The 26,569-nt window shown below is 38.4% G+C and overlaps 5 protein-coding genes and 2 non-coding genes across 11 annotated transcripts; 1 reads left to right on the top strand and 6 right to left on the bottom strand.

The window, feature by feature from the left end:
- Positions 1-1,203: 1,203 nt before the first annotated feature.
- On the bottom strand, positions 1,204-4,389 carry LOC140781457 (receptor-like protein kinase FERONIA). Its single transcript, XM_073127423.1, has one exon. The coding sequence runs from the start codon at positions 3,976-3,978 to the stop codon at positions 1,342-1,344; it is 2,637 nt and encodes an 878-aa protein (XP_072983524.1). The 5' UTR covers positions 3,979-4,389; the 3' UTR covers positions 1,204-1,341.
- Positions 4,390-5,906: 1,517 nt separating this feature from the next.
- On the bottom strand, positions 5,907-8,195 carry LOC140781458 (receptor-like protein kinase FERONIA). The gene has a single exon (XM_073127424.1). The coding sequence runs from the start codon at positions 7,715-7,717 to the stop codon at positions 6,152-6,154; it is 1,566 nt and encodes a 521-aa protein (XP_072983525.1). The 5' UTR covers positions 7,718-8,195; the 3' UTR covers positions 5,907-6,151.
- Positions 8,196-10,961: 2,766 nt separating this feature from the next.
- Positions 10,962-16,969, bottom strand: LOC140781471 (eukaryotic translation initiation factor 2 subunit beta-like). Of its 3 annotated transcripts, none has more exons than XM_073127447.1 (10): positions 16,749-16,969; positions 16,371-16,459; positions 16,120-16,225; positions 15,965-16,017; positions 15,809-15,863; positions 15,597-15,694; positions 14,629-14,774; positions 13,367-13,509; positions 12,334-12,419; positions 10,962-11,295 (listed from the first exon to the last, which is right to left on the bottom strand). In XM_073127447.1, the coding sequence occupies exons 2-10, from the start codon at positions 16,413-16,415 to the stop codon at positions 11,218-11,220; spliced, it is 810 nt and encodes a 269-aa protein (XP_072983548.1). In that variant the 5' UTR covers positions 16,416-16,459; positions 16,749-16,969; the 3' UTR covers positions 10,962-11,217. The 3 variants fall into 3 exon arrangements, with proteins under 3 accessions (XP_072983548.1, XP_072983549.1, XP_072983550.1); XM_073127448.1 differs by having other exon boundaries at positions 16,371-16,521; positions 16,749-16,882; XM_073127449.1 differs by lacking the exon at positions 16,749-16,969 and adding an exon at positions 16,668-16,727.
- Positions 11,699-11,782, bottom strand: LOC140783107 (small nucleolar RNA SNORD34). Its single transcript, XR_012108060.1, has one exon. It is a non-coding gene; the product is annotated as a small nucleolar RNA SNORD34 (small nucleolar RNA).
- Positions 12,166-12,251, bottom strand: LOC140783106 (small nucleolar RNA SNORD34). The gene has a single exon (XR_012108059.1). It is a non-coding gene; the product is annotated as a small nucleolar RNA SNORD34 (small nucleolar RNA).
- Positions 16,970-17,169: 200 nt separating the features above from the next.
- LOC140782556 (mannan endo-1,4-beta-mannosidase 6) lies at positions 17,170-20,918 on the top strand. Of its 2 annotated transcripts, none has more exons than XM_073129189.1 (6): positions 17,170-17,364; positions 18,567-18,846; positions 19,373-19,567; positions 19,849-19,971; positions 20,062-20,273; positions 20,373-20,918. In XM_073129189.1, exons 1-6 carry the CDS (start codon positions 17,318-17,320, stop codon positions 20,806-20,808), a joined length of 1,293 nt encoding a protein of 430 aa, XP_072985290.1. In that variant the 5' UTR covers positions 17,170-17,317; the 3' UTR covers positions 20,809-20,918. The 2 variants fall into 2 exon arrangements, with proteins under 2 accessions (XP_072985290.1, XP_072985289.1); XM_073129188.1 differs by lacking the exon at positions 17,170-17,364 and adding an exon at positions 18,156-18,470.
- Positions 20,919-21,389: 471 nt separating this feature from the next.
- LOC140782555 (serine/threonine-protein kinase AtPK2/AtPK19-like) lies at positions 21,390-25,348 on the bottom strand. 2 transcript variants are annotated; one of them, XM_073129186.1, is made up of 7 exons: positions 25,127-25,348; positions 23,164-24,097; positions 22,952-23,034; positions 22,741-22,861; positions 22,476-22,649; positions 21,986-22,093; positions 21,390-21,872 (listed from the first exon to the last, which is right to left on the bottom strand). In XM_073129186.1, exons 2-7 carry the CDS (start codon positions 23,830-23,832, stop codon positions 21,573-21,575), a joined length of 1,455 nt encoding a protein of 484 aa, XP_072985287.1. In that variant the 5' UTR covers positions 23,833-24,097; positions 25,127-25,348; the 3' UTR covers positions 21,390-21,572. The 2 variants fall into 2 exon arrangements, with proteins under 2 accessions (XP_072985287.1, XP_072985288.1); XM_073129187.1 differs by lacking the exon at positions 25,127-25,348 and adding an exon at positions 25,061-25,122.
- Between the last annotated feature and the right edge of the window lie 1,221 nt (positions 25,349-26,569).

Genomic DNA, 26,569 nt, shown 5'->3' with positions numbered 1-26,569 from the left:
CAAATAATAAAATGTGAGTAAAGTATAGACTTACCTAATTTATTTTTAAAAAGTATGAAAAAAATTATCTTTAAAAAATTGTACGCAGTATGCTCGAACAAAAAGATCTTATTTAAAACATTTCTATATTTTTTTTTTATCCTCCTCTCATATTCTCTCCGTCCAGGAAGTAAGAGTTTCGCTACATTTTTTTTGAGGTTACGTCGACCGCTTTCAAATTTTCAATAAAATAACCCATCTGCTGTCAGTCCTCGGCAGTTTGGATTGGTGATCGTCATCTGCAGTCCCTTTTAGCCATGTATTTTTATTCAACACAGAGAAAAGAAAAAAAAAAGGAAATAACCCGTCCGACAAATTTTATCAAATAGAATTTTCCAAACCGAAATCGAAGACCAAATCAACTAAATACCTTTTTCTAATCAATTCCCGAAGACCAGTGCAAGAAAAAGCCAAACTCTAATTGGCATGCCACCTTCATGCGTCCATATCGAAGACTAATCTACAAAGACTTTCATTACTGCTTCCAAACGATAATGGCAAGTGGTCAAGTGGTCTAAGTGGAAGTTCGCCACTGCGGAGTATGTTATCCCCGATGACGAATCTTTCCACAGAAAAAGACATAGGACTGGCCATTATGATCATCACTTTGTGGCTGGAATCTAGTAAACAAAATAATATTTCTTCCCGCCAGACTAGACTTCACTTATAATACATATGACAAACTCGGAAGGCCAAACGCCAGAGAGGGTACTGTTCACACACATCGTGGAATATAGAGATTGGCATGATAAGGATTAACAAGGGGTCCGAGACCATTTCGGGAAGGAAAAAAAAGAAGAATTTACAGTTGATTTCCATGGTAGGTTAGATCAGACAAATATATATAAAAGCCTTCTTATTCGAAAGCAAAGTCGATCGCTTAATTAGCATCAACAAATTACGTATTCTACTTGACAAGTCGGAACAAACAAACTTTACAAGGACTTCAACTTCCAAGAGATTATTTTAGAAAAAAAAAACTTCCAAGAGATTAGGAAGCGGAGTCATTTAACAGCAGAAAATCAGAGAATAACTTAAAGTACATTATCGCATCAAAGCATTCAGAAGTATTGGAATCTTCCTTAAGTGCAGATAGCTTCAACAAGTACAAACGCAAGATGAAAAATTAGATATCCTGATTGAGTTTAGACAAGCTTTTCGCAGTTTGATAAGATGACGGCAAGTTTCATTAAATATACTGACCATATAGATGAAAAAAGAAAAAAAAAGGAAAAAAAAATCTAGGTCGTGAAATACCTGAGTAATAACTTAGTTTACATTTTGAAGATTACGAATTTGAACTCATCGTCCCTTTGGATTCATGATCTCTGAGAACACTGCGTTTGCAGTCAGGCTGCTGGAGTTGTTACTTTCAATGCTACGGCTCGTTGTGGTGGTTGTAGTCGTGGTTGCGTTTGTACTTGATTCCGTTGATGGCTCATCTCTACCTCTCCACCCTACTGTCATGAATGTCGACTCCTTCTCCGGGGTCAGACCGATAAGAATGCCGCTCTCTTCTGCGCTCTCTTGTAGCTGGAGGGCAAATTCAAGGTTCCACAAGACATCACCCATTGATGGCCTTTCAATCCCGTTATCAGCCAAACACTTCTGCGCGGTCTCAGCAAATTGCTTGAAACTTTGAGGAGCAATCTCATCCTTCAAAAATGGGTCGACGATCTGATCAAGAATGCCCTTCTTCTGGCAGTGCAATGCCCAGTCAGCCAAGCTCACCTGTTCCTTCGGGAGAGAAGGAATCAGAACTGGACGAGAACAAAGAACCTCAAACAACACAACTCCAAAGGAGTAGACATCGGATTTTTCGGTCAGCTGCTGCCGGCGGTAATACTCTGGATCGAGGTATCCGAAACTGCCCTTCACCACAGTGCTTACATGTGTTTTATCCAATGACGTCGGACCGGTCTTTGATAGACCAAAATCTGAAACCTTTGCAACCCACTTATCGTCTAAGAGAATATTAGTCGTCTTCACGTCCCGGTGGATGATGGTGTGCTTGGCACCGGTGTGGAGGTAATGTAGCCCACGAGCTGCGCCAATGCAGATATCAAGCCGCTGCTTCCATGGGAGAGGTGGTTTGTTGGTCTTGTAGAGGTGCTCTCGAAGCGTTCCACGAGACATATAGTCGTAGACCAGGATCATCTCATTCTTCTCCTCGCAGTAACCGATAAGAGAGACGAGGTGGCGGTGGCGAAGCTTTGACAACATCTCAATCTCAGTCTGGAACTCATGAACGCCTTGCCCTGACAATGGATTCCCACGCTTAATTGCGACCTGAGTGGATCCACCGTCTATAACACCAAGGTAGACCTTTCCAAATCCACCGACGCCAAGAAGAAGGGCCTCGTCTAGACCATTTGTTGCAGCCTGGATCTCTGCGATAGAGAAGTGGCGGCATAGCTTGGACGGAAGTGATGAAGCATTGCTCCCAGTAGCTGAAGGTGAGTTGCCGTAGAGGGACAGAGGAAGCCAACTGGAAGGCCCACCATCGCTGGTTTCTTCCTTCTTAGCCGCGGTCTTTCTCTTTCCTTTGCACATTACAAACAGACAGAAACAAATAAGCAAAACGCCAACTAAACCACCGATAACTCCACCGGCAATTGCCGGAATATTAGCCTTTGATCCGCTACTCTGCTTGCCAGCTCCTGGCTGCTGAATTATTAGATCCGGGTTGAGTCCTGCAAGACTGTTGTCACTGATCCGATTAATCTTAAAGATCTCAAGGCCATTCAGTATAGCATCATAATATTCTGGTTTACTGGAGAGATCCGGATGGAGTGCAACCCACATATCCATTGATCCAGTCCCCGTTGTTAAGACGACATAGTCCTTATACACGGGTATGCCGATTCCAGTGCTCCAAGAAATCACGTCTGCTTGTCTTTCAGCAGTCAGGTTATTCAGGTAAATAAAAAACGTCCTCTGGTTTTCTAGAGTGATAGGATATTGGATCTCGCAGAAATGAAGCCTCACAAGGTAGTAGAACCCAGCATCCACCGGAAGGATCCAGGTAAGGTTGTAATTCAGATTGACTTGGGCATTTGGCCCCATGGATCGTGCCGTCGAGTAGACGCCCACCGGCGCGATGTAGGCCGGCAAACTCCGTGGATATGCGATCGTTAGATTCGGGTCATTGGAGAAAGTCACTCCAAAAGCACCCCCAAATATGTACGCAGAGTCAGCAGCCCACGAGCGGTACAAGCCGGAGTCTTTGCTAGGGTCGATTTCATTCCCGCCCACATTTAGCCGGTACATCGTCTGGAGGGCCATACCCTGGTCGATTGCGTAATTTGACCCGTCGTCACCATCAACAAATTTAGGAGTCGACATGGTGAAGATGTCGGGGATTGAGACGATCTCGATACCGTTCACAAAGGCGTAGGAATTGTTGTGGTTCTTAGTCGGGGTGAAGGTGAGGTTCAGACCAGCGGAAGAGACGTTCAAACAGAATTCGCGAACGAGATAGGCAACATTCAGGGCGTTAACGGTCAGGTAAGCACTGAAGTTGCTGAGGAGGGTGTAAGGGCCGGAGGTGACGGCAAAGAAGGCATCAGACTCTGCACGATTGGAATAATTGGAAGGATAAAAGTAGAGGCGGACAAATTTTCGGCCGGGGGTGAGGGGAAAGGAGTAGGTGTAGGGGGAGGTGAAGACGCTGGCGGTCAAGTAAGGGATGGAGGAGGGGATCGAGGGGTCTTGGTACGAGGCAGTGGACGCGAGGGCATTCAGGGAAGGAGCGAACTTGGATCCGATATCTCCGGTCCAGGTCTGCCCGTCGGTGGCATTGCTCGGGCCGGAGGAGCCACAATTCAAGAGGATGTGCTCACTAGGGACATACGTGGAATTGTCGCCGGCCGAGACGCTAAAATTAATCAAAAATAAACTGAAGAACAGAGCAAGAACAAGAGCAAAAGTTTTCGTCATAAGGATAACTGAATAAAATTAACTTAAAAGATCAACAGAACCTAAGGAACTAGCTCATCTAATACGAAGATCGGATTTCATACAGGAAGGGAGAGGAAACAAGGGGAAAAAAAACTATATATTGGGGAAAAATTAAACAGGGAGAAATTAAAATAGTCTACTCAGCTACGCGCCGCAAAGCTAAATTATGAGCAAGAAAATCCAGAAGTTAAAGTAGACACGAAGAGATTCTAACTTCTAAATATATACAGCTAAATGAAATCTTCTTCAAGAAACCTTTTGTAAATTAAGGGGAGGAGAGAAGGGAGTGGTACCGAGGAGGGGCAAAAGCGAGCGGGGTCTAACTGACTAAGAGTGGGAGTGGGAATGGGAGTGGAGCTACTTAACTCTATTTTGGAATGTGAAAAAATATCCAAGTAGTTTGTGAAGCCGTTGGTCCTCTTGCCACCAATGCTTCGCCGCGGTACGTAGTGGTGGGTCTTTGAAGACGGTGGAATCACAGCCGTTCGATTGAGTGGACGTCTGGAGACGAGGAGATGTGGGGTAGGAGACTCACTATCTCCTCGTGCTTGACTCCAGCCAGGTCAATGGGGACGTCTGGATTCGCCCCTTATATGTATCAAGGGATGAATGTATCATTTTATAGTTATTATTTGTACCATAATAGGGAGAAGTGGACTGCCACTAGCCCACTACGGTATGTCACTTGCCTTTGTTAACAAAATGGCACTTATCTGCCTTTTGTTCTTTTGTATTTTAATAAAGGTGACAATGCTCTTCAAGTCGTTCTAGTCTTTCTTATTGAAGTGTTTGAATGCACCTTGTGATTATATTTGATCAGAAGGTAGACGGAAGAGGACATCAAACCATAAATATCTAAATTATTGATTTAATTCTTTTATTAATTGTGCAAACTTAAAGCTTTGAAACTCACTGATTCCTTTTCGGTTTTTCTTTTTGCATTATAGAATGCGCCATTGAAACCTATAATACAATCATCATAAGTTTCTTTATACCTATTACATTCTTGACATCATTAGAAACTATAATATAATGATCATAAGTAAAGTTGTAGAAATCATAGAGCATAGTAATTGGTAAAAGCTTAAAGTACCACTATGATTATAGTGAAAATAAGAGTTCGATTTCGAAATCCCCAAAGATAAATATTAATTAGAGAATTTAAAAAATATAGGGTGTTATTTAAAGATCCTCTTTTATTTAATTTTGTGATATTTAGATATAATTTTATTGTAACTAGAATAGATTGTTTGTCCTATTTAAACTAAAAAATTTCATTTAAAATAATTTAATTTAAAATTTTGCATTGAATCTCAATTACTCAAGTCCTTGTGTCGCATAAATTTCTCTATTAATAATTGATTTTGTATCTCGAATAGAGGGATACCTGTTTATATATACTATGACACTTTTATAATAGATCTAGGGATATAACCTCATTTTAGGAATTCTTTGTTTTTTTAGTAATTCCTTGTTCTTAATTTTCATTCAAGAGGGATTACAGGGGATAAATAATAAGAAAAGGCTAAATTTCTCACCCAGTATTTTGGATGGTGCATAAGCATCCCTTATTTGCCAACAAATTTATCATTATTTACAAACATCACTCAAACACCACCCTCTCTCTCCCTCAGATTATGCTGATGTATAATTAATGTGCATAACTTTAAATTATGCATATTTTTATCTCAAGCAAGGGAGTGATGATCAAAATGTGCATAAACTCTTTAACTGCGTGTAAGGAGATGATCGATTAGCCAAGTCACATCTCTTAATTTATCCATGCATAGGAAGGAATGTTTGTGTAAAATAAATAATTAGTTTGCATCGGATCATCAGCTCTATTCAAAGTAGTATTTCTCTTAATTTCCCGCGTGCATAGAAATATAAATTAGAGACAATATAACTGAGTTAAAACGATGATACTCTAATCTTATTACATATATGGTCATATCTTCATATTATAGATGAGCCGAGCATTCACCGCATCGATTAAGCCAGATAGGTGAGCAATTACTTAGTTTACATGTTGAAGATAAAATGATGATGTGAATACTCGCTCACAAATTTGATCTCATATCTCGTGATCTCTGAGAACAACACTGCGCTTGGTGTCAGGCTGCTGGAGTACGTCGTTATACTTGCAACGTTGTTACGGCCTCCGATGCTCATTCTGGTGGTTGTGGTCGTGATTGATTCCATTGATGAGTGGCTTCTCCTCATCGATGAGATTGCCGCTCTCTTGTACCTGGAGGGCAAATTCACCGGAAGCCCCGCAGTCGCTGCTGCTGTTCGCTTCCTTCTTCGCCATCTTTCTCTTCCGTTTGCACATTTCAAACAGGCAGAAGCAAATCAGCAAAATGCCAGCTAAACCACCAATATCTCCAGCAGGAATTGCCAGAATATTAGCCTTTGATCTGCTACTCTGCTTGTCAGCACCTGGTTCCTGAATTATTAACTCCGGGTTGACTCCTGCAAGACTTTTGTCGCTGATCCGATTAATCTTAAAGATCTCAAGGCCATTCAGTATAGCATCATAATATTCTGGTTTACTAGAGAGATCCGGATGAAGTCCAACCCACAAATCTATCGATCCAGATCCGGTTGTAAGGACGACATAGTCCTCGTACGCAGGTATGCCGATTCCAGTGCTCCAAGAAATCACGTCTGCTTGTCTTTCAGCAGTCAGGTTATTCAGGAAAATAAAAAACGTCCTCTGGTTTACTAGAGTGATAGGATATTGGATCTCGCAGAAATGAAGCCTCACAAGGTAGTAGAACCCCGCATCCACCGGAAGGATCCAGGTAAGGTTGTAATTCAGATTGATATGGGCATTTGGCCCCATGGACCGTGCCGTCGAGTAGACTTCCACCGGCGCGATGTAGGCCGGCAAACTCCGTGGATATGCGATCGTTAGATTCAGGTCATTGGAGAAAGTCACTCCAAATGCAGCCCCAAATATGTAAGCGGAGTCATCATCCCACGAGCGGTACAAGCCGGAGTCTTTGCTAGGGTCGATTACATTCCCACCCACATTTAGCCGGTACATCGTCTGGAGTGCCATGTCCTGGTCGATCGTGTAGTCTATCGGGTCACCGCTGTAAACAAATTTAGGAGTCGACATGGCGAAGATGTTGGGGATCGAGACGATCTCGATACCGTTCACAAAGGCGTAGGAATTTTTGTGGTTCTTAGACGGGGTGAAGGTGAGGTTGAGACCAGCGGAAGAGACGTTCAAACAGAATTCGCGGACGAGGTAGGCATAATTCTGGGCGTTTACGGTCAGGTAAGCACTGAAGTTGCTGAGGAGGGTGTAAGGGCCGGAGGTGACGGCAAAGAAGGCGTCAGACTCTGCATGATTGGAATAATTGGAAGGATAAAAGTAGAGGCGGACAAATTTGCGGCCGGGGGTGAGGGGAAAGGAGTAGGTGTAGGGGGAGGTGAAGACGCGGGCGGTCAAGTAAGGGATGGAGGAGGGGATCGAGGGGCTTTGGTGCGAGGCGGTGGACGCGAGGGCATTCAGGGAAGGCCCGAATTTGGATCCGGTATCTCCGGTCCAGATCTGGCCGTCGGTGTCACTGCTCCGACCGGAGGAGCCACAATTCAAGAGGATGTGCTCACTAGGGACATAGGTGGAGTTGTCGCCGGCCGAGAAGCTCAAGTTAATCAAAAATAAACTTAAGAACAGAGCAAGAACAAGAGCAAAAGTGTTCGCCATAGGGATTACTGAATCAAAATAAACTAGCTCATCTAACACCAAGATCAGATCTTTTCATGATAGATATAGACTGGGGAAAAACAAGATTGGGAGAAATTAGATAGTCTACTCAGTTACACAGCAAAGGTAAAACTAGTCAGAAAATTCGGACGTTTAGGTAGACATGAAGAGATTCTAACTTATAAATATAGTAATTGAATCGACTACAGTTAAATGAAATATTACTCAAGAAACCTATGTAAATTAAAGAGAGAAGAGAAGGGAGCGTTACCGAAGAGAGTAAAGTGAGCGGGGCTAAGACTAGGAGAGATATATTGATTCTTTGCCCTATCCTATGTTTTTAAACCTTGAAAGTGTCTTAGGGGAGTTCTGAGCTACTTGTTCTATGGTAACGTGGAAAAATATCCAAGTGTGAAGCCGTTGATGTGCTAGGCGCCACTGCATCGCCGCGGTCGGTTCTCGGTAGTGGGTGGTTGTGAAGATGGTGGAATCACAGCCGTTCGATCGAGTAGAGTTGAGGAGACGCGCTATCTCCTCGTGCTTCATTCCAGCCGGGTCAACTGAGGCTTGGATATGGCACTGGTGTTGTCTCTGGCCCTAGCCATCGCTGACAAATTCCTTCTACAGAAATTTAATTGTAACTTTTCTCTTAATTTTCCCATAAAAATATAAATTTGTAATGATACAAATGAGGTCTAAATATGATACTATAACGATCATGCGTTGCAACATGGTGACACGAGGTTACGAGTTTGAATCTTATTAATTATTTATAATAGTTTAAATCAAACATTTATATAGCCCAACCAAATGCCAATGAAATTAGTACAAAACGAGGGATGGTAAATATTTCTCCAAGTTTCTACTAAGATAATTCACATTCTGCAGCAGAATAGCTCAGAATGTGTGCAGTATTATACAAGACTTTTGACAATTTAAAAATCTCTCCAGTGCATCGTCGCGGTCAGTAGTGATGGGTGTTTGAAGATGGTGGAATCACAGCCGTTCGATTGAGTGGAGGTGAGGAGAAACGCTATCCCCTCGTGCTTGACTCCAGCCGGGTCAACTCAGGCTTGGATATGGGACTTGGCATTGATTCTGACCACAGCCCAACGTTAAGTTTATTTATTCGATCGTTGAGCCTCACTGGAAACCCAAATCTAAATCCGGCCCAACAACTATAACTATCAGTGAGAGAACGAAAATTATTTTACAAGAACTTAATTGAAAATTTTCTCTTTATTTTCCCATAAAAAATATAAATTAGAGATGATACAATGAGGTATAAATGTGACACTGTAACGACCACTACTGCAACTTTACGAGTTGGAGCTCCAGTGAGTGCAATATAATAATCTTATTAATTATTTTATAATAGTTTAAATCAGACATTTAATAGCGCAACTAAATGACAATGAAATTAGCACAGAACGAGGGAAGGTGAATACTTAAAAGGTTTTACTAAGAGCATCTCCAATGCTTGCTATGGAGCCAAAAATGGAGCAAGAGCCCGGTGCACTCCAATGCACCGGGCTCCATATATATTATAAAATAATATAATATATATTATTATATTAGCTATTTTAAATTGCTTAATAGATCATCTTAGTGTTATTATTTTTTATTAAAAAATATATGGTTAGAAAACTCTCGTCGAGATCTTTAAAATAAGATTAATATTTAATAGTTTTAGAAATAATTTTAAATTACTAATTTTTTAATTAAACGCATCGAAATTACATTACACGAAATAAACATCGAAATAAGCATTACATGTCATTAACTAAAAATATCAAAATTACATTACCTAAAATAAGCAGAAATTAACCAAACATAATAAAAGCAATAGATGTTTAATATTCTGGTAAGTCATCTCCGTAGCCACCGGTTCCGATTCCGTAGCCACCGGTTCCAGTTTCGTAGCCACATTCTTTTTCTTGACTGTGTCCACCTTTTTGCGATGAACCTCCGACTTGAAAATGAATATTGCTTCTTCTATAAATTTTTTATCTTTTTCTTTGAAAGAAAGCACATTCATTCGGATCTTTAATTTTATTTAAATCAATTGACAAGATCTCTCTGTACTCGCGATCACGATCAATATTCAATTGCATAGCTCGTAGCTCTAACTTTTTTTTTTCATTTTTTAATTTAACCATCATCATTTGTTGCATATAATTTTGAGTAATTATATTTTAGGATACATAATTTATTAGACTCATTTTTATAAATAAAAAAATTTTAAATTTAAATTAACTCAAAAATAATTTAATATTAGACTCATATTTATAAATAATAAAAAAATTAAAATTAAAATTAACTCAAAAGTAATTTAATATTCGACTCATTTTAAAGGTCTCGATAAGACCTTTCCAATGGTATTATTTTTGTTAAAAACTGATTAGTAAAACTAATTATATACTTAGCTTAACTAACTAAATTATTTAACAAAGGATACAAATAAAATTAAAATTATTGAATATAACACTTATTGAGCAATTTTGGTATTTTTAAAAAGTTGATGTGACAAATGAAGCCCGGCTCCATTTTCATGGTGGGGCTCCAAATTTGGAGCCCCATATAGAACCCGGTTGGAGCTCCACCGAGCTCCAAATTTGGAGTTTTGGAGCCCGGTTGGAGATGCTCAAGATAGCTCAAGTTCTGCAGCAGAATAGCTCATAGAATATGCGCAGTATTATCGAAGACTTTTGGCAATATAAAAGTCTCAGAAGAGAAATTAATCAGAAAAAAAATAACATTTCTAAGGTGCACAAGCAAAGTAATTTCTTTTCTCAGAACTTTAGGATGATCCTTTTTTATGCATCACAAGGGGAATATGCATCCTATGGTAAAAAAATAGAATTCTTTTCTAGAAAAGTAGCATGAACACAACTCAACATATATATAGAACGAACCGAATTAATTAAATTTCGTTTCTCAAAAGAGAAGAAATATCAATTCAAGTCTGTAAGTATATCAACAATTTAATTGGGGGTTGGAAAGTGGATTTTTTTTTAATTTGCTTGTTTTCTTCCTCATACTCTATTTTAAAAATTCATACTGCTTCACGGATTGAATAATTTACACCCAACCATAAGATAAAGCCTAGATTCCATGTACTAATCATTCTGACAATTTATGCATCAAATAGGAATAATAATTGGTGTAATGATGATTCAAGATCTGTCTATATTCAATTCCCAATCATTTCTCATCAATCACCAGCACGGTTACAAAACAGAAATACAGGACAAAGTTAAGTTTCTTATCCACCTTTATCATTGAATAACCATGAGTAACCATTCTTATATGCCATACTATACGAATTACTTGAAATGGTAAGTTTGCAAAATATGACAAAAATCTCCATAAAGTTGGGCTACAACAGAACTCAACAATAAAACCATAAACAAGCTCAAATGCAAAAACAAGAGGGTAAGAACATTTGCATTTCTTCTAGATGGTTGGAGAGGATCAATATTTGATAGGCAGATTACAAATTATGTTCCTGCCTTACGACGCCCAACACGTGCGACAAATCCAGCCTTAATCGGCGCAACAGATCGTGCAGAGCCACACTGAATGAGGGAAAAAAAAAAAAAACTAAATAACCACAGAGAACAAAAAAGAATTACAAGCCCAAGAAATTGCAGCAACAAAAAAAAATTACAAAAGAAGAGAACAGCATCATCCTCTTCAGTTTTGGAGAAGAATACACAATCAATCATCTTAAAGAGTAAATATGTAAGAGAAATGTAAATGCCAGACTAAGGAAGATAAGGGATGATGAATGCTTAAGATAGAACAAAAGGAGGACCAACATCTGAGCAGCATTTCTTCACCGTATTCAGAAACAAGAATGTAAGAATAAATAACTAGCGCAATAAATTTTTAAGACTACATAGGCGATGATACTGCAATTCATCATAGATTTGGAAAATAGGAGAAACAATATAAAGAACAAATGCTAAGCTATAGCCTTATGGCCTCAGAAAACTGCAGATCCTTATCACAATAAATAGTCAACCAATGTAGGCAATAATTCTGCTGTTCATCATAGGCCTGTACTTCTGAAGAATAAGAAAGAATAAACACACTCTATGATGAGCAGAAAAAACAAAACTCCTCCCCAGTGAAACAGATGCATGTGCCAAGTAAAAGTAAAGCTTCAAAACATGTATAAATAGAAATAAAAAATAAAGCACTGGCATATATCTCAAGGATCCAATCCTAAGTTTCTAACAGAACTATACCAAAGTTTTTAAATGTCAACTAGAAGAGAATCATATAAAACGAAGAACTCGATGCAATGAAAGATCATAAAACCCTGGCCATCATTAGAACTCTGACACACCTCATAATCTAAATAGAACAAGAACAAAGAGGGGAAAAATAGAGAAAAGAAGCATACTACAGAATTTGGGTTTTGTGCCTTTGGATCTCTATAAGAAGGCCTCAGAAAATAGTAATTCTTTTCACATATATGCATCAAACAATGTAGGCAATATGTATTTTATCATCATCATAGGCCTTCTCAGATGAAAAGTAACAGTGAAGTGAGGTAAAAACTATTGAACTTCTACACCAAGAGAACAACAGAAAGTTCAATATATCACCTGTTCACAGCGGAGGAAGAACAAACGATTTTCCTTGGAAAGTATTGTATCTGGACTTTTGCAGCCATTGCATATGACATATTCATCTGATAAGATACGATGGAGAAAACAGATGTTAAAGATGGTCCATCACTTTTGGAGAATCAAAACTTTCCACAAGTTGCAAATCAGAAAAGCAAAAGCATCAAGGCCTAACAGGATAAACATTTGAAAATTTGCATAATGATTTATCCTAATCTCATGAGATTCTTTGCCATCTTTAGTGACTGAATTAACTTTCATGGGCTTATATTGAGTACAGAAATATTGTCAAACAAGTCACATAACAAGGCTTCACAGAATATAGAGTCCAAGACTTCACAAAATTCAAAAGATTAATCACTAGATATCATTTTACATAATATTGGAACCACCTGTCAATTTATCTCGTACATCATTAACTTTAACCTTTAAAAACTCATCAGCCAGTAGTGCAGTAACGAGCACTAATTACAGATGATGTCAGAGTTCCAGGGGTTGATAAAAATAAGCCTTCCGCTTTTATTTCTTACAAGAGCTTATCAAGCTACTTGAAATGTTATATATATGCCACTCTTTACTTTTCAGATCAAAAGATACAAGCCTGAAAAGCATGTATTTCTGATAAGTTCATATAAGACCATTACTATTAAAAATAGTAGTCACATATGACGCTAAGAACAAGTGACTTCCTCAATTTGTGAGAAAATGTCAAGCTCCGGCTGATTTTGCTCAGTTGGACAGCCTCAAATTCAGGCAAGATTTGATTAGCTTAGGCCTTTAGATAGCTTGAGTCAGTTTTGATCGTAGACATTCTAGTTTCAGCTGAAAACGACAAGTTAATTGACTCCACAATAGAGTACTAAACATCATTATCTTTAATTGGCACTAATATATGCAAGTTAATTCTGCCAATAACAAGCTTAACAGGTAAGTAGTAATTTCTCTTTGCACTCATCTAGAATAAGAAAAGCACAAAGCATAAAATCGGAGTGTTGACAGAAAGCAGACTTACTGACGTATCTTCTAAGGATACCCTCAAAATTTTTTGGAGCAAATCTTCCCTTAACAACCAACCTTTGCTGCCCATCAAGAGATCCACTTGTTCCCATTTCAGCAAGCAGAAAAGTCATAACATGCTCGGGTTGCCTATGCATCCTGAAGACCAAAAATCTCTTGAGTACTCGTTTATAAGCAATCAAATCACAATTTTAAAATGTGGATACAATACAGAGCAAGCATAGCCATCAAAATTCAAATGTTCAAAAACAATGTCGTGAAAAGCGCCTATGTTATGTGGGCAGTCAAGCCACCACACAGCGCATATGTTATGCAACCACATATAGGGTATGACAATAAAGCTATATCTTGACCCCTTCAATTATGTTATGCGACCACATATATGGTATAACAATAAAGCTATATCTTGACCCCTTCAATTATTGCGCTGTATCACTTTCACCCCCTTAAGAAAACAGTTAAGAGATATATCGCCCCTCCCACAATATCACTTTCACTTTAAATGTATCACCCCTCCCACAATATTTCATTAGAAATTTTGATATAAATAACTAAAAATTTTGACTAACTTAATAGATGAACAAAAGCACCCTTGACTTCCTTCCATATCCTTCTATATTCTCCTAGTAGTCCCTATAACGACTTATCTAAATATTAAACTTTAAATTGATCCTCTATAATTCATTCAAAATCTACTTCTAACAGGGGAAGAGAAAGCAAGGGCATTTTTTTAACATTTTTTCTAAGAAAAATTCAATCAGAGGGAGCTCAGTGATACAACTAAATAATTCAAGGGTTGTATGTTTTCTATAATTAATCCAAAAGATAGTGTTTACACAATATATTGAATATTTCGTCAACAATAAAATAATCAATAAATATAGTTATATGATCTATATCATAAATGGGGTAAGGGAGAATCATCTTCATCACAATCTAATCCACAATAGTATACTTTCAAATTTCATTCATGTGATTACTTAAGTAAAGCAACAAGTAATATTTCCAACAAATATGATAAGTTGACACCCCAAGAAAATATTAACAACCAATCACCATAATCTTACTCAGAAGCATGTTAGAGACGCAAACAGAGTAACTTCTAGTTATTAAATGCACGTGCAGGAAGATATGCATGTGATCAGCAGATGCGGACCATATATGGCCAGCAGCATATCGCTGCAATTTAAACATGTCCAAAAGAAAGGTAAAATATCTAAGTGAAAGATAAAAATCCGTAAGAGCACTGAAACATACGTTTTGCATAGGTCCATAAAATTCACAAACACTGTCTTCTTTGTTCCTTCTCGAAGAACTTGAGGAGGCCTCATAACTGTCCGACGCCTATCTCCAGCAAGATCTGGATTATTCTCCCGTAATATGTTGAAAACTCTGCCAAGTAGCTGATTTGAAGAAAAGAGAAAATAAAGAATTTACATGACTAGAAAGAAGTTATGGTTTCTCACAGAAAAAGTTCATGAGGAATAGGAAGATTCAAAATACAAAATTCAATTAACTTCTGTAGCTTTAAAGATGCACTAAGAAGCATGAAAGACAGATAATGTTATTTGAATGACAGATAACTCATTCGAACAGAATGTGACAAACAAGATGATTAGTGGTTTCTCCTACTAAATTCATAATCACTTGTCAACTGGAAAGACATGATACTAATAAAACATGCAATGGTGCCTTACTTGCTTATATATGTGTATGTTCACTATCCCACATCTCGTATGATGGGTGCAAACAGAACCAAACAGTTTTCAATTGGATTGATTCATTTCTCTGCTGATTAATATAGGGCCAATCATGTACAAAATGTATTTGATTGGATTGGTGTGTTCCAACAAGTCTGTACCTATAAACATCCCACATAACTCTTCCTTACATATCAACATCTTATGTTACTCCAAACTATCATCTTATACCACTGCACTGTTGGGCTCACTCAACAATTTCACTTGCTTTTTGGCCAGCTACACCAATCAACTTCACTGCTAATCTGTCACAGCTATTTGACCTCTAAAATGCGAGCATGAATATAATTTAAATAAGAACATAGCACAAAATCACATAGATACTCCAAAAGTTGTCAATGGGAAAAAAGAGATGTGAAAATAGAGTCTCACTTAAAGCTCATTAACTGCCTCCTCAGAAAATAATGACATGAAGTACCAGAAGATTACAAGCAACAAAGGCACAGTATAAGAATAATAAGATACCTCTTCATACTTATAATCTCGATCAGTTCCTTCCCAAGGGTATTGAGCACCACCCAGCACGATGCCCTCTCCTTCCTCATCTTCTCGAATTTGTTCATCTAAAGTACAAAACATTTACCAGTAATAGTGATGTTACAAAGATACAAGAGAAGCCTCATAACACCACAAACTTAGGAAGATGCATTTTCACAGATGAACCCAAGGCTACTTACCATTGACATCTTCTCCAGCATCACCATTTTCATCATTAAGGAAGTCAGTTTCCACCTGAGACGATATAAGTAGAGAAAGTAAGCATCCTCTTGTGGTCTTGCCAATAGTAAGTAGAAAATTGCTTTCTTAATCAGCTATTAGGCATGTCAAACAACCGGCTTCTTCTTCTTCTTTTTCAGGCCAACAAAACTTGGTTCCGACTCAGCAACTGGGCGAACATAAGCATGTGTCAAGCCTCAAAGTACATACGAGAAGAACAGACATTATCTAAGAAGGATGATAAGAGCATGCTAAACAGTGGAAAAAACACCTGTTAAATTTTCAGTTTTTTCTGCAAGTTTATCCAGCTCATCTGCTGGTTCTTGAATTACCACCTTCTTCTTTTTCTTCTTCTTCGTGGGATCAAACGGTGCTAGCTACATAATAATGACAACAGAAAAACAAAACATGAGCATGAATCTGGCTTTCAGTTTTACAAATACTGAAACTCATATTAAAAAGACAAGAAAAAATTATTAGACAGAACAAGGAATCAACTAATATGGGCTAGAGAAATCTCACCTCCGGCACCTCCTCCTTCATCTCAGATGGATTCTCTTCCGCCATATTGGAAACCTCTTTGAACTCTCAGAAACAACAACACTCAAGCCCTAAAGAAAAAAAAAATCACAGAGGAGTCCCTGAGCATTTCCTCTTCTTCTCTAGAAAGCTCCTATGAAACAAAGGAATCAACAAAACCTAGGTTTAAGAAAACAAGACGCATCCGATTCAAGAAAAGCCCTAGATCTTTCTACAAAAAATGGAAAACAGAAAACCCTAAATCTCGCGCAAGATCGGCTAACATTGAGCTCATTTTACCGAGCGGAAAAAGGAGAAATCATCTAAAATCGAGCCCCCGCACGCGATACATGCGAATCGAAGACAAGAGACCGAGAATACCTTAAGAAGTTAAAAGTCCTCAACGGATCGCGAATCCACCGAACCAAAACGCTATCCAGATTCTATCGACGGATGGATTTTCCCAAAGAGCGATAGGTTTTGAAAGAGAGAGAGAGGCAGTGCTTATTGCAACTTCGGCGGCCTTTATATATGCTAGGGAAAAGGGTAACAAGGGTTAAGGTCACAAGACGCTCTGGGTCGGGCCAACTGTCTATACTTTTAATTAGCCTTGGCTCTCTCTCCAGCCCACCTCCAATGGGCTCTTATTGAGACTTAGAACAAGCCTGTTTGGGCTTCATGGGAGCTGAGCCTGAGCCAATCCCAGATAAGAAGCAGACAAAACTGTTCAACGAATTGACTTCTGGGTCCCAGATTGCGTCCAAAATCTTTTGATGTCCTTTTTTTTTGTTTAACCTTTTGCATGGACGTCGGCTCCTCCTCCATGCTTACACGTATGAGGTGCACTTGGCATTCAGTTGGAAACTTGGAACCCATCTCCATTTCAATTCTTCTTCTTCTTCTTCTTCTTCTTCTGGCTAACCGCTAGAAAGAAGAACGTTGATTTCTGCATGGCTCTTCCTAACTGTTGGCCGGAGTGGTTGCTGCCTATCTGCAGGTATAAACTAAAGTTTCCTACTTTATTTTTCCTGTGTTTGGTGGATGCGTGGAAGTGATAGGGTGTGCTCTGGTTAAGAGTAGAGATCACTTAGAAGAAATAATAGCAAGTACAAGAGTGACTTGTAAGGGTATTTGATGAGAAATTCTATCCTACTCCTCACTCAAACTAGTACCAGAAATTAGGGGATATCATTCAAATTAAATTAAAGTATTTTTGTTCTTCTATGTTGGTCTTAGAATATATTAGCTTGACCAGGGAGGTGGACCACATGTGTACTTATCACCCATTTCAAGAGCCAAAAAATGTTTTTTTTTTCTATAATTAGTTGGTTTTTCATTTGTATTCTGCTTGCATACACTAATATGAGGCAAACTCCTTAGAAGAGCTTGCGCACTAAATATAGGTTGCTTAGATGTATAAGTTCTCTTTTCTACGTGTTCATTCAAAGAGAGTGATCTAAAGACTCCAATTATCTAAAATTGGTGGTGTAAGGACTTCCAACTACTATTACTTTTTCCAAATATACATATATATGTATGTATGTATGTATGTATGTACTTCTAATTGGTATTTTGGATCATGTTCACCCAAAGAAGGACACTGCTAGGTAAAAGGGAGGCAATATTAGCTCCTATATGGTGGTCCCTAAGAAGAATTATGGCCCTTTCAGGGAGAAAAAAGAGGCGGCCACGTAGGACAGTCTTATTTTGTAGTGGAAGTCATTAGTCCACATAGCTTCGTGTCATATTTCTTCATTTAAACCTTTTCAATAAATTAAGTGTGAGTGTAAGATTCCAAGTTACAAGCATTGTCTTGCTTCCAAGCTAAGGACACAAGCCTTCTCTTCACAGAAGTGTCATCCTTGTCCCTCTAAAGAAGTATAAATAGCACTGATATCCTGAAAGGATTTGGTATATTGATTAGAATAGTATGACAATTAGAAAGGAGAAGCCAGTTATCATTTCCCTCCATTTCACGGTTCAAATTTTCCTCTTAGTGACAACCCTTTTGGGTGGATCAAATGCTTATCTCAGTGGTCTCGATAGAAGTTCTGAAATGGTGGAGACTTCTAATCTGTTACCTCTTGAAAAATATGACTATCGGTACCATCCTTGTTCCCTAATTCTCGTTTTATCAACATAGCTAGTTCTTGATAATTGTCGATGTTTTTTGTTTGTTTTGTGGTGAGAATTGCTTAGGAAGAATGATATGGGAGGAAATGGCGACGAAGATTGGGCAATGGTCAAGAGGAATGGGAACCAATTTGTGGTTGGAGGCCAACCTTTCTATGTTAATGGATTTAACACCTATTGGTTGATGACCCTTGCTGTTGATCAGTCGACGAGGGGGAAGGTAAGCGATGTGTTTCGCGAAGCGTCATCAGTTGGATTAACCGTCGGCAGGACCTGGGCCTTCAGTGATGGAGGTTGGAGAGCTCTGCAAAAATCTCCATCAGTCTACGATGAGGAAGTCTTCAAGGTAACACTTCCTCCCAATATGCGTGACATGTTAATATATACATATATAACTTTTTAGATCGAATTCATTAGTGTGCTAATTAACTATATTTCGATGCTAGAACAGAACTTCATGTGTATTTATTTGCATTAGCACAAGTCCTACTACCCTCAAGGTTTGTTTAACATTACCAGGTCAAGAAAAACATTTAATAGAAGTTGTCTCGTGATAGATATTGCTAGCTGTATATACAAAGTGAAAGAGAAGGCAAGTAACTACTCCTAAGGAAGCAGCAAGCAGCTAGAAGTGAGAAGTGCTTGTGTGACCCTCATTGGAGTAAACACAAAAAAAAATCTGGATCTGAATCAACATCTTGATCTTCTGAGGAAAATGTCATTTTCTTATCACCAATAATTAATATTCTTCCATCCTATTCAAACATTTCAGACTTATACAACATATATATTCTTATTTAACCTCTCTTGATCCTTTCTTTCTTTTTTTCCTTTTTCCTTTTTTTTTTAAATGTTTCTCATGTTCCTTTCAGGCACTAGACTTTGTGGTGAATGAAGCAAGAAAATACAAGATTAGGCTTATACTGCCATTAACAAACAATTGGGAGGGATACGGAGGAAAGTCTCAGTATGTGAAATGGGGTAAAGCAGCTGGCCTAAACTTAACCTCCGACGACGATTTCTTTTCCGACCTTACAATCAAAGGCTACTACAAAGCTAATGTCAAGGTAAAAAAAAATTCTTCTTTGGATAAAGTATGCTGTAAATGACAATGTTTTCGGTAGATTAGCAGGCCTCAGTGATCGAAATTGACTATGACTTTGTTGAATTACCAGCATAGGATTCTTGAATAAAGTTATAACTTTCCTCACATGGGATTCTATGCAGTTTGAATTCATTTTGTTGTATTATGGTCATAACTAATCTTTTTATATGCTAATTAATTAGTCTCATATATCTGTCATCTGATCATCTCTCCTGCATTGTTTATTTGCTGAATTTAAACCAGGCTATACTCACTAGAGTCAATACATTTACAAACATTACCTACAAAGATGACCCTACAATTTTCGCATGGGAGCTAATGAATGAACCACAATGCCTCTCAGATCCCTCCGGTGACAAGTTGCAGGTATTTCAAGCTGTGCAAGTGGTGGTTCTCTCAGTAGACTTTTTATATGAAAAAGTTCCTCTTGGACTAAATTTTGGTTTACATCTTTAGGCATGGATACAAGAGATGGCATTTTATGTGAAGTCCATTGATCCAAATCACCTACTAGGGACCGGAACCGAGGGATTCTACGGTCTCTCGACTCCCGACCGGTTGCAGCTCAATCCTAACGCTTACGCAGGGCAAGTGGGAACCGATTTCATTAGGAACCATCGTGCCTTCGGCATAGATTTCGCCTCGGCTCACATCTACCCGGATTCTTGGTCAGTTCATCATATCTTTCAATACTCATTTCTTATCAAACAGGACATACATTTGCATAACTGAACTATTTCCCATCTTGCACTAATATCACCAACAAGGTTGTCGAAATCGATATCGGCAGCGCACCTCCAATTCACCAAGAGTTGGATGCAGAACCACATCAACGACGCGGAGGACATGCTAGGAATGCCGGTCGTGTTCGGAGAGTTTGGTCTGTCGACGAAGGATGACAACTTCACCATGACATTTCGAGATGCATTCATCGATACGGTGTACAAGACGCTGTTGAATTCGACGAGGAGCGGAGGAAGTGCGGGTGGATGCCTTCTGTGGCAGCTCTTCCCTGAGGGAACTGAGTATATGGACGATGGATATGCTGTGATTCTTCCAAAGTCTCCTACTACTGCTGATATCGTTTCACTGCAATCCAGGAGGCTTCAGATGTTCAACTCCAGGTGTGGCTGGCATTGCCGTTGGAGCTGCAGGAAGAGGAACAGAGTGAAGTACTCTTTTGTCGCCGATGATGAGGCGTAGTGGTGATCTCATGTTCATACTAAGAAGTTGGATATAAACAGAACTATGTAATGGTGAGGAATACATGTAAAACTCTATTATACATAAGAAACATACTGGATATTCTCTCTCTTTCTCGCCCCAGTGCTGTGTGACTTCTCAGGAAGTAAGAGGCAGAGTGAGAGAGAAAAAAAAAGGGAGCGAATTTAGAAAAGTGGACTGTTGGAAAGTGAAGTAATCCACTTTCTTGTACCGTCCTCTTTTAAAACAATGCCTATTTGCTGCAACCAAACAAAGAAAAACTTAACTTCGTGGTCGAATTGCAATTAAGTGATCGCAACTTTTATCCAATAATATCAATTTAAAGCCGAGACCAGTTTTCTTTTGAGAAAACCTCTGAAATTTGTTTTACTACTCTTCCTACACTTATCAGGACCTTTTCATACTTGCTCACAAAAGAGGGAAAGGATAAGTTTCAGCAATTGCATTTGATCTTTCTTTTCACAGTCCCTGAATAATATTTTCCTTCGAATGCAAAGCACCACTAGACTTTTGGTCATATCGTAGCATAGTTCGTGTCCACACTAACATGAAAAGCACAGTACAGTAAAAAAATTTCTTAGAAAAAAAAAGAGAGCATTCTCCGAGTGCTATTAGCACTCATTCATCAGATATCAACAGTTACAATAAAACCATTAAAAGATTATAGTCAAATTGTTGACTGGGTTCAAAGATGAGCATTTAAATCTTTCGGAGGATCTCCCCTGCAAACGCCACTCCAAATTTCAGCTTAGAGGACTAGGCTTCTGAAGAAATGGAGCAGGCCTTACATAAGTGAATCCGGCAAAATTATTGTCTCCAGCAACTGGGCTAGCAACTGGAGAATCCAGCACTGGCATGCTGGTCCAGCGCTCATCAAAATTGGCAATGCAGTTCTTGCCAGCCACATTAGGCCGGAAGCTTGGCTGGATTTCCCTGGCCTCTAGTTTCCTCCAGTTAATTGATTTGAACCATTTATGATTCTTAATTTCATTGCTTCCACCAACTCCACTACCCAACCGCTTGCTAGCTTCTTTGTGGAGCAACTGCCAAAGCGAGAAGAACAGAAGACCAAGCATGTTCGTTGTGGTGATAAAGATCATGAGAAATACTTATGAAGCATGGCGTGAAAATTGGTTTAAGGTTCAGAAAGACTTACGCCTTTCAAGAGAGAATGAGCTTCACTGGACAAAAATGCTGGCAGTTTCATCTTTCCCTTCACTATTTTCTGTTGAACTTTCTCTTTGTTGCCGCCAAGAAATGGTGGCTGCAATAAATAATGAAGATACAATTTGGCGCACAATTATTGACAACATATTTACAGAAGAATATAAATTATACTTGTTACTTTGCTGTGCAAAATCATTTTTGCAGGTCATCTAACAGTAATTTAACCTGAAGGCTACTAAAGTTACTTATATCTAAATAGACCTAAGAACTTCTTATCAACATGATCTCAAGTCTAACAAAATGCAGTTATTCCTCCCTCCGAACAAATATTTATAAGTTCAAGACATAAGCCATCTTTCTACCTGACTGGTGTGGCAGACACACCGCTACAACTCAAAACTCTGCTTATATGCATGATTTGAATAAAAGCCACCTAGACTTCTCGGAAGTAAAACAAGAAAAGGGGAAAAAAGACTCACCTTGCCAGTAAGCATTTCAAACAACAGGATACCTACACTCCACCAGTCTGCAGCCTTATCGTGGCCTTTTCCAAGAACAATTTCAGGAGCCATGTACTCAATAGTTCCACACATGGAGTTTGATCTAGTATTTTCATCAAACTCCTTAGCCAGGCCAAAGTCCGTCAGCATTGCCTGGTTAACCACAAGAAGAAAATAAAAGTATATTAAACAACAGTTTTGGACTAAGGTAGGCAGACAAGCCATGGCAGTAACAGTTTCTTACATGTCCAGCAGGATCGAGAAGGATATTCTCGGGCTTCAGATCCCTATGCATAATGCCATTTGCATGAAGGTGTGATACTGCAGATACTATTTCAGCCGTATATATGCGAGCAAGATCCTCTCTGTCAAAGATTGCAATAATTAAAGAAGGAACAATTTTACTACATAATCCATACAATTTGAAATAACTGCAAGCAAAAATTCATGCTTACCTGAATAAACCATGATGATATAGCTGGAAAAACAGGTGTCCCCCATTTATAAAATCCAGAACGAGATACAGTCGATACTTTGTCTGAGTGATAAAGTAACAGGAATCACTTTCATACAGACACACGCACACAGATGTGTGTGTGTATATGTAAATAGTATGCCTATACTATTTAGGCATATAGACGTAAAAACATAAAGACATAGGTCATACCTGGAAAGAATATCGCATCTGGACTATGAAAGGATGGTCCACTTTTGTCAATATATCTCTCTCAGCTTTCATGTATTCAGCATGATTCTTTTCCATTATCTTATCCTTCCTCATAACCTTCATTGCATATATATCTGAAGTGCCTTTCTTCCTCACCTGGAAAACTTTTCCAAACGCCCCTTGCCCAACAAGCTTCATAACTTCAAAGTCATCAAGTCCTACGCCCTCACTCTCAGATTTCTTGTCAAGCTTTTCATCATTGTGCATACATGCCTCTATATCTTTTTCTCCATCTTCACATTGACTCTCCACAAGTTCAAGTGAAGTCTCAGTTTCATGTAACGTTAGCTTGCTGAGCTGCTTGCTGAGCTGCAATGACTGACTAACACAAGCCATCGGTCCCACCAGGGAATGTGATCGCTTAAGAATGACCACTGGGTCACTGAAAACTTTCTCATCTGAATCTGCTGCAGGTGTTGAACTAGCAGAAGCCATAATGTTCACTTCAATTGATGGTTGAACCGGGGAAGGACCAAAAACATCAGAAAAGTCAAACTCCAAATTCTCAGAAGTAACAACATCTGGGGGACCCATGGGGAGAAGTATCTGTCTTGCGAAGGGCTTGCGGGCATGGGCTGTTGTCAGAGTAGATATCTGAGAAGAGACCATCACTCAGGATGAAATTCAGATTAAATTTATGCTGCAAAGGTTTAATGTTCCGTCTAAATCTGGCTCCCTCCACAAGTTCCCAGGACAGCAGATGGACTCCTTACAATGGCTTTGAACAACTGGAAATTCACGTACACAATGGGAGCTCCCAGGAATCCAGGTAGAGAGCAAACCAAAATCCAGAAGCTGCCCTTGTTTCCCACTAAACAGGAAACAGCAAATGCCACAGTACTTCTTGAACTCATGAAGATCGGGCAGTCTTGACCTGTAAACCAAGAAAAAGACTCATCAGCACCTTGGATGAGATCAGGAAATCATATAGAATGCTCCTACGTCAGAGAAAGAGATGGAAGGCTTAAAATTTCTTATACAGATATACTTAGTATACTCTTCATAATTATTCTATCAAATTTTATGCTGACATTCCCGGATTTTTTATGATCCTACTTTCAATTCGTGAAGCATGAAAACCATGTGAACTGGCAATGTGAATGATTGAACATGATTTAAAATTTAACATAGTTATGCATGCAAGCACAATACCAGTGAAAATACAACCAGAAGGGAACAAGATATTGACGAACAAAGAAGGGAAAAAACATAAGATACTATGAAAATACAAATAAATTTGCAGGATAACTAATTGGCACGTATGATTTGCATTTGACTTTTGTCCACAGTTTAGTGAACGGCGCAAAATTAGTGAAAGACCATCTAGGCAATAATTGACACTAGCTTCTTTTATCTTAATTATTCAAAATTTCTAGAAGGCACATATTCCAAACATTTTCTACTACCAGAATTAGTTCCCTCTCTTACTCAATTAGTCCATCAATAGCATCGAACGTCTAAATCACTTGGCAACAATTCAACCCCAAGAACCAAATATTCCCCTTTAATTATAGAGATACCCATACAAGATCTATCATTTAAACTTTGAAAAAAAAACACTTTTGTAAGGAAATTGAAACAAAAGATAGCGTCGCCGTACTTAAAAAAGAGGCCAAAATTTCGCACCAAATATAATTTCCACTGACCCATAAGAAAATTCCGAGATGAGCAATTTACAATCAAAAGAGGCATCTTTTTTAAACAGATCGTTCGCATACGATTTTTTTTTTATTGAAAAAGACAAACTTATCAAAATAGAAAAGATCTACAGATCAAACAAGAACAACGTATAAATCACATAGTTAACAAAAAAGAGATCCCGATCTGAGAACCAAACCTTAACCCTAGAAATCACACCCCATTAGAAAATCAAAGATCGGGAAGAGAATGGGAAAGATCTCACCTTGGGAGGAAGCGGCAATTAAAATAGCGGAACCGGTCGATTACTCGGCGATCTCTCTCAGTCGCTCCCCCCTTTACTCTTATACCGAAAAAGGACCTCTCGGCCATCGGATTCCCATCTCTATCTAATCGACACGTGGCGCTACCATATTGGTTGCTTCGCGACGCCTCCGTCGGTTTTATTTCGGGAGAGGGGAATATGCCTCAATACTCAAGTTGGGTTGGCGCCCGAACAAAAGATGATGGATAAATATGAGCCGTCCGATGAATTTGGACGGCTCATATATTTCTTACGTGTTTCGTCTACGCGCGAGGGAGCCGTGTGAGTTGTGACGCTACGCTAGGACTAGGAGGCGTGTTATTTTGGTGGTTCGTGATATTATTATAATAAGTTTAGATTGGCATGTCCAGATGTCCTTCCTAGCGTTACATCTTATCTCAAGTAAAATAATAATAATAATAATAATAATAAATCAAATAATCTTATCTGAAGTAAAATGGGAATAATATGATTGAGCGCGTCTCTCTCTATATATTATTAATACAGGGTAAATTATAAATTAGCATTTATGGGTTTGTATTAATAAAGTCATCACGGTGATAGTAATTATGATAACTAGACATTTCTAATATATATTTTTTATATTTTATGTGCAAGAGTCGGCTGACTCGTTGAAATAAAGAGAGCTGACGCCGTGTTCTGAAATCAAGTAACAATCTAAGGCAGATGTATAGATTGGAAATTTCATTTTATTTTCTCTTTAGAGTATAATATATATATATTTGCTGAAGGAATAGTACTACAATACATTACTTAGCCAGTTATGACTTATGTAATTTATAATTATATATTTTATGATTGAACTGGTCCACCTCTGAATCTTGAATCTAACTTTGACCATCAATAAATTTCAGTGTCCTTGGACTGTTCAAGGAGCAAAATGGTTGAGAGAAATTTAATGTGTTGAGTGATATTTACTGCATATTTATAATTGTACAGTGATAGTTGCAGTTGACACCTTTGTTTAGTCCATAATTAGTGTGCAGGCTCAGAAATTATTTTAAATAAAAGAATTTACTACAAAGAATTTATTGAGGCATGTAACTAGGGGTGAAAATAGGTTGGATTAAGTTATACCGACTCGCTATCCGACTCAATTTGAACTGGATTCGGATAAAAAAATATTATCCGATTCGGATACTGATAGAATTTTTTTAAAAAAACTGGATAAGGATTCGAATACGGGTCAGATATAATTTTCGGATTCGAATATAAATATCGGATATCCGTTTACCCACATATTTTTTTTGAATGATTTACTATTTTTAATTTGCTTATTTAAATAGTGAATATTGATATTGTTAATAATAATGTGTTATATATTATTTGTAGAAATTAATTTATCTAATTTTATATATATTTGACATATAAAAAATTTATTTT

Source organism: Typha latifolia, chromosome 2 (genome assembly GCF_019914945.1).
Source record: "Typha latifolia isolate L0001 chromosome 2, TyphaL0001v2, whole genome shotgun sequence".
Taxonomy (NCBI): domain Eukaryota; kingdom Viridiplantae; phylum Streptophyta; class Magnoliopsida; order Poales; family Typhaceae; genus Typha; species Typha latifolia.
The sequence above is the reverse complement of the archived record's forward strand: the minus strand, read 5'-3'. Positions and strand labels throughout refer to the sequence as shown.

Excerpts from the sequence above, each read along its gene's own strand:
- LOC140781457 (XM_073127423.1), bottom strand. The coding sequence starts at position 3,978 with ATGACGAAAACTTTTGCTCTTGTTCTTGCTCTGTTCTTCAGTTTATTT.
- LOC140781458 (XM_073127424.1), bottom strand. The coding sequence starts at position 7,717 with ATGGCGAACACTTTTGCTCTTGTTCTTGCTCTGTTCTTAAGTTTATTT.
- LOC140781471 (XM_073127447.1), bottom strand. The coding sequence starts at position 16,415 with ATGGCGGAAGAGAATCCATCTGAGATGAAGGAGGAGGTGCCGGAG. Across the intron at positions 16,018-16,119 it reads AAAAACTGAAAATTTAACAG|TTGCTGAGTCGGAACCAAGT; the intron begins GTGTTTTTTCCA and ends ATGTTCGCCCAG. Across the intron at positions 15,864-15,964 it reads AAAAGAAGAAGAAGAAGCCG|GTGGAAACTGACTTCCTTAA; the intron begins GTTGTTTGACAT and ends ATATCGTCTCAG.
- LOC140782556 (XM_073129188.1), top strand. The coding sequence starts at position 18,298 with ATGACAATTAGAAAGGAGAAGCCAGTTATCATTTCCCTCCATTTCACG. Across the intron at positions 18,847-19,372 it reads ACGATGAGGAAGTCTTCAAG|GCACTAGACTTTGTGGTGAA; the intron begins GTAACACTTCCT and ends TGTTCCTTTCAG. Across the intron at positions 19,568-19,848 it reads ACTACAAAGCTAATGTCAAG|GCTATACTCACTAGAGTCAA; the intron begins GTAAAAAAAAAT and ends AATTTAAACCAG.
- LOC140782555 (XM_073129186.1), bottom strand. The coding sequence starts at position 23,832 with ATGGTCTCTTCTCAGATATCTACTCTGACAACAGCCCATGCCCGCAAG. Across the intron at positions 23,035-23,163 it reads AGATGCGATATTCTTTCCAG|ACAAAGTATCGACTGTATCT; the intron begins GTATGACCTATG and ends TTTATCACTCAG. Across the intron at positions 22,862-22,951 it reads TATCATCATGGTTTATTCAG|AGAGGATCTTGCTCGCATAT; the intron begins GTAAGCATGAAT and ends AATCTTTGACAG.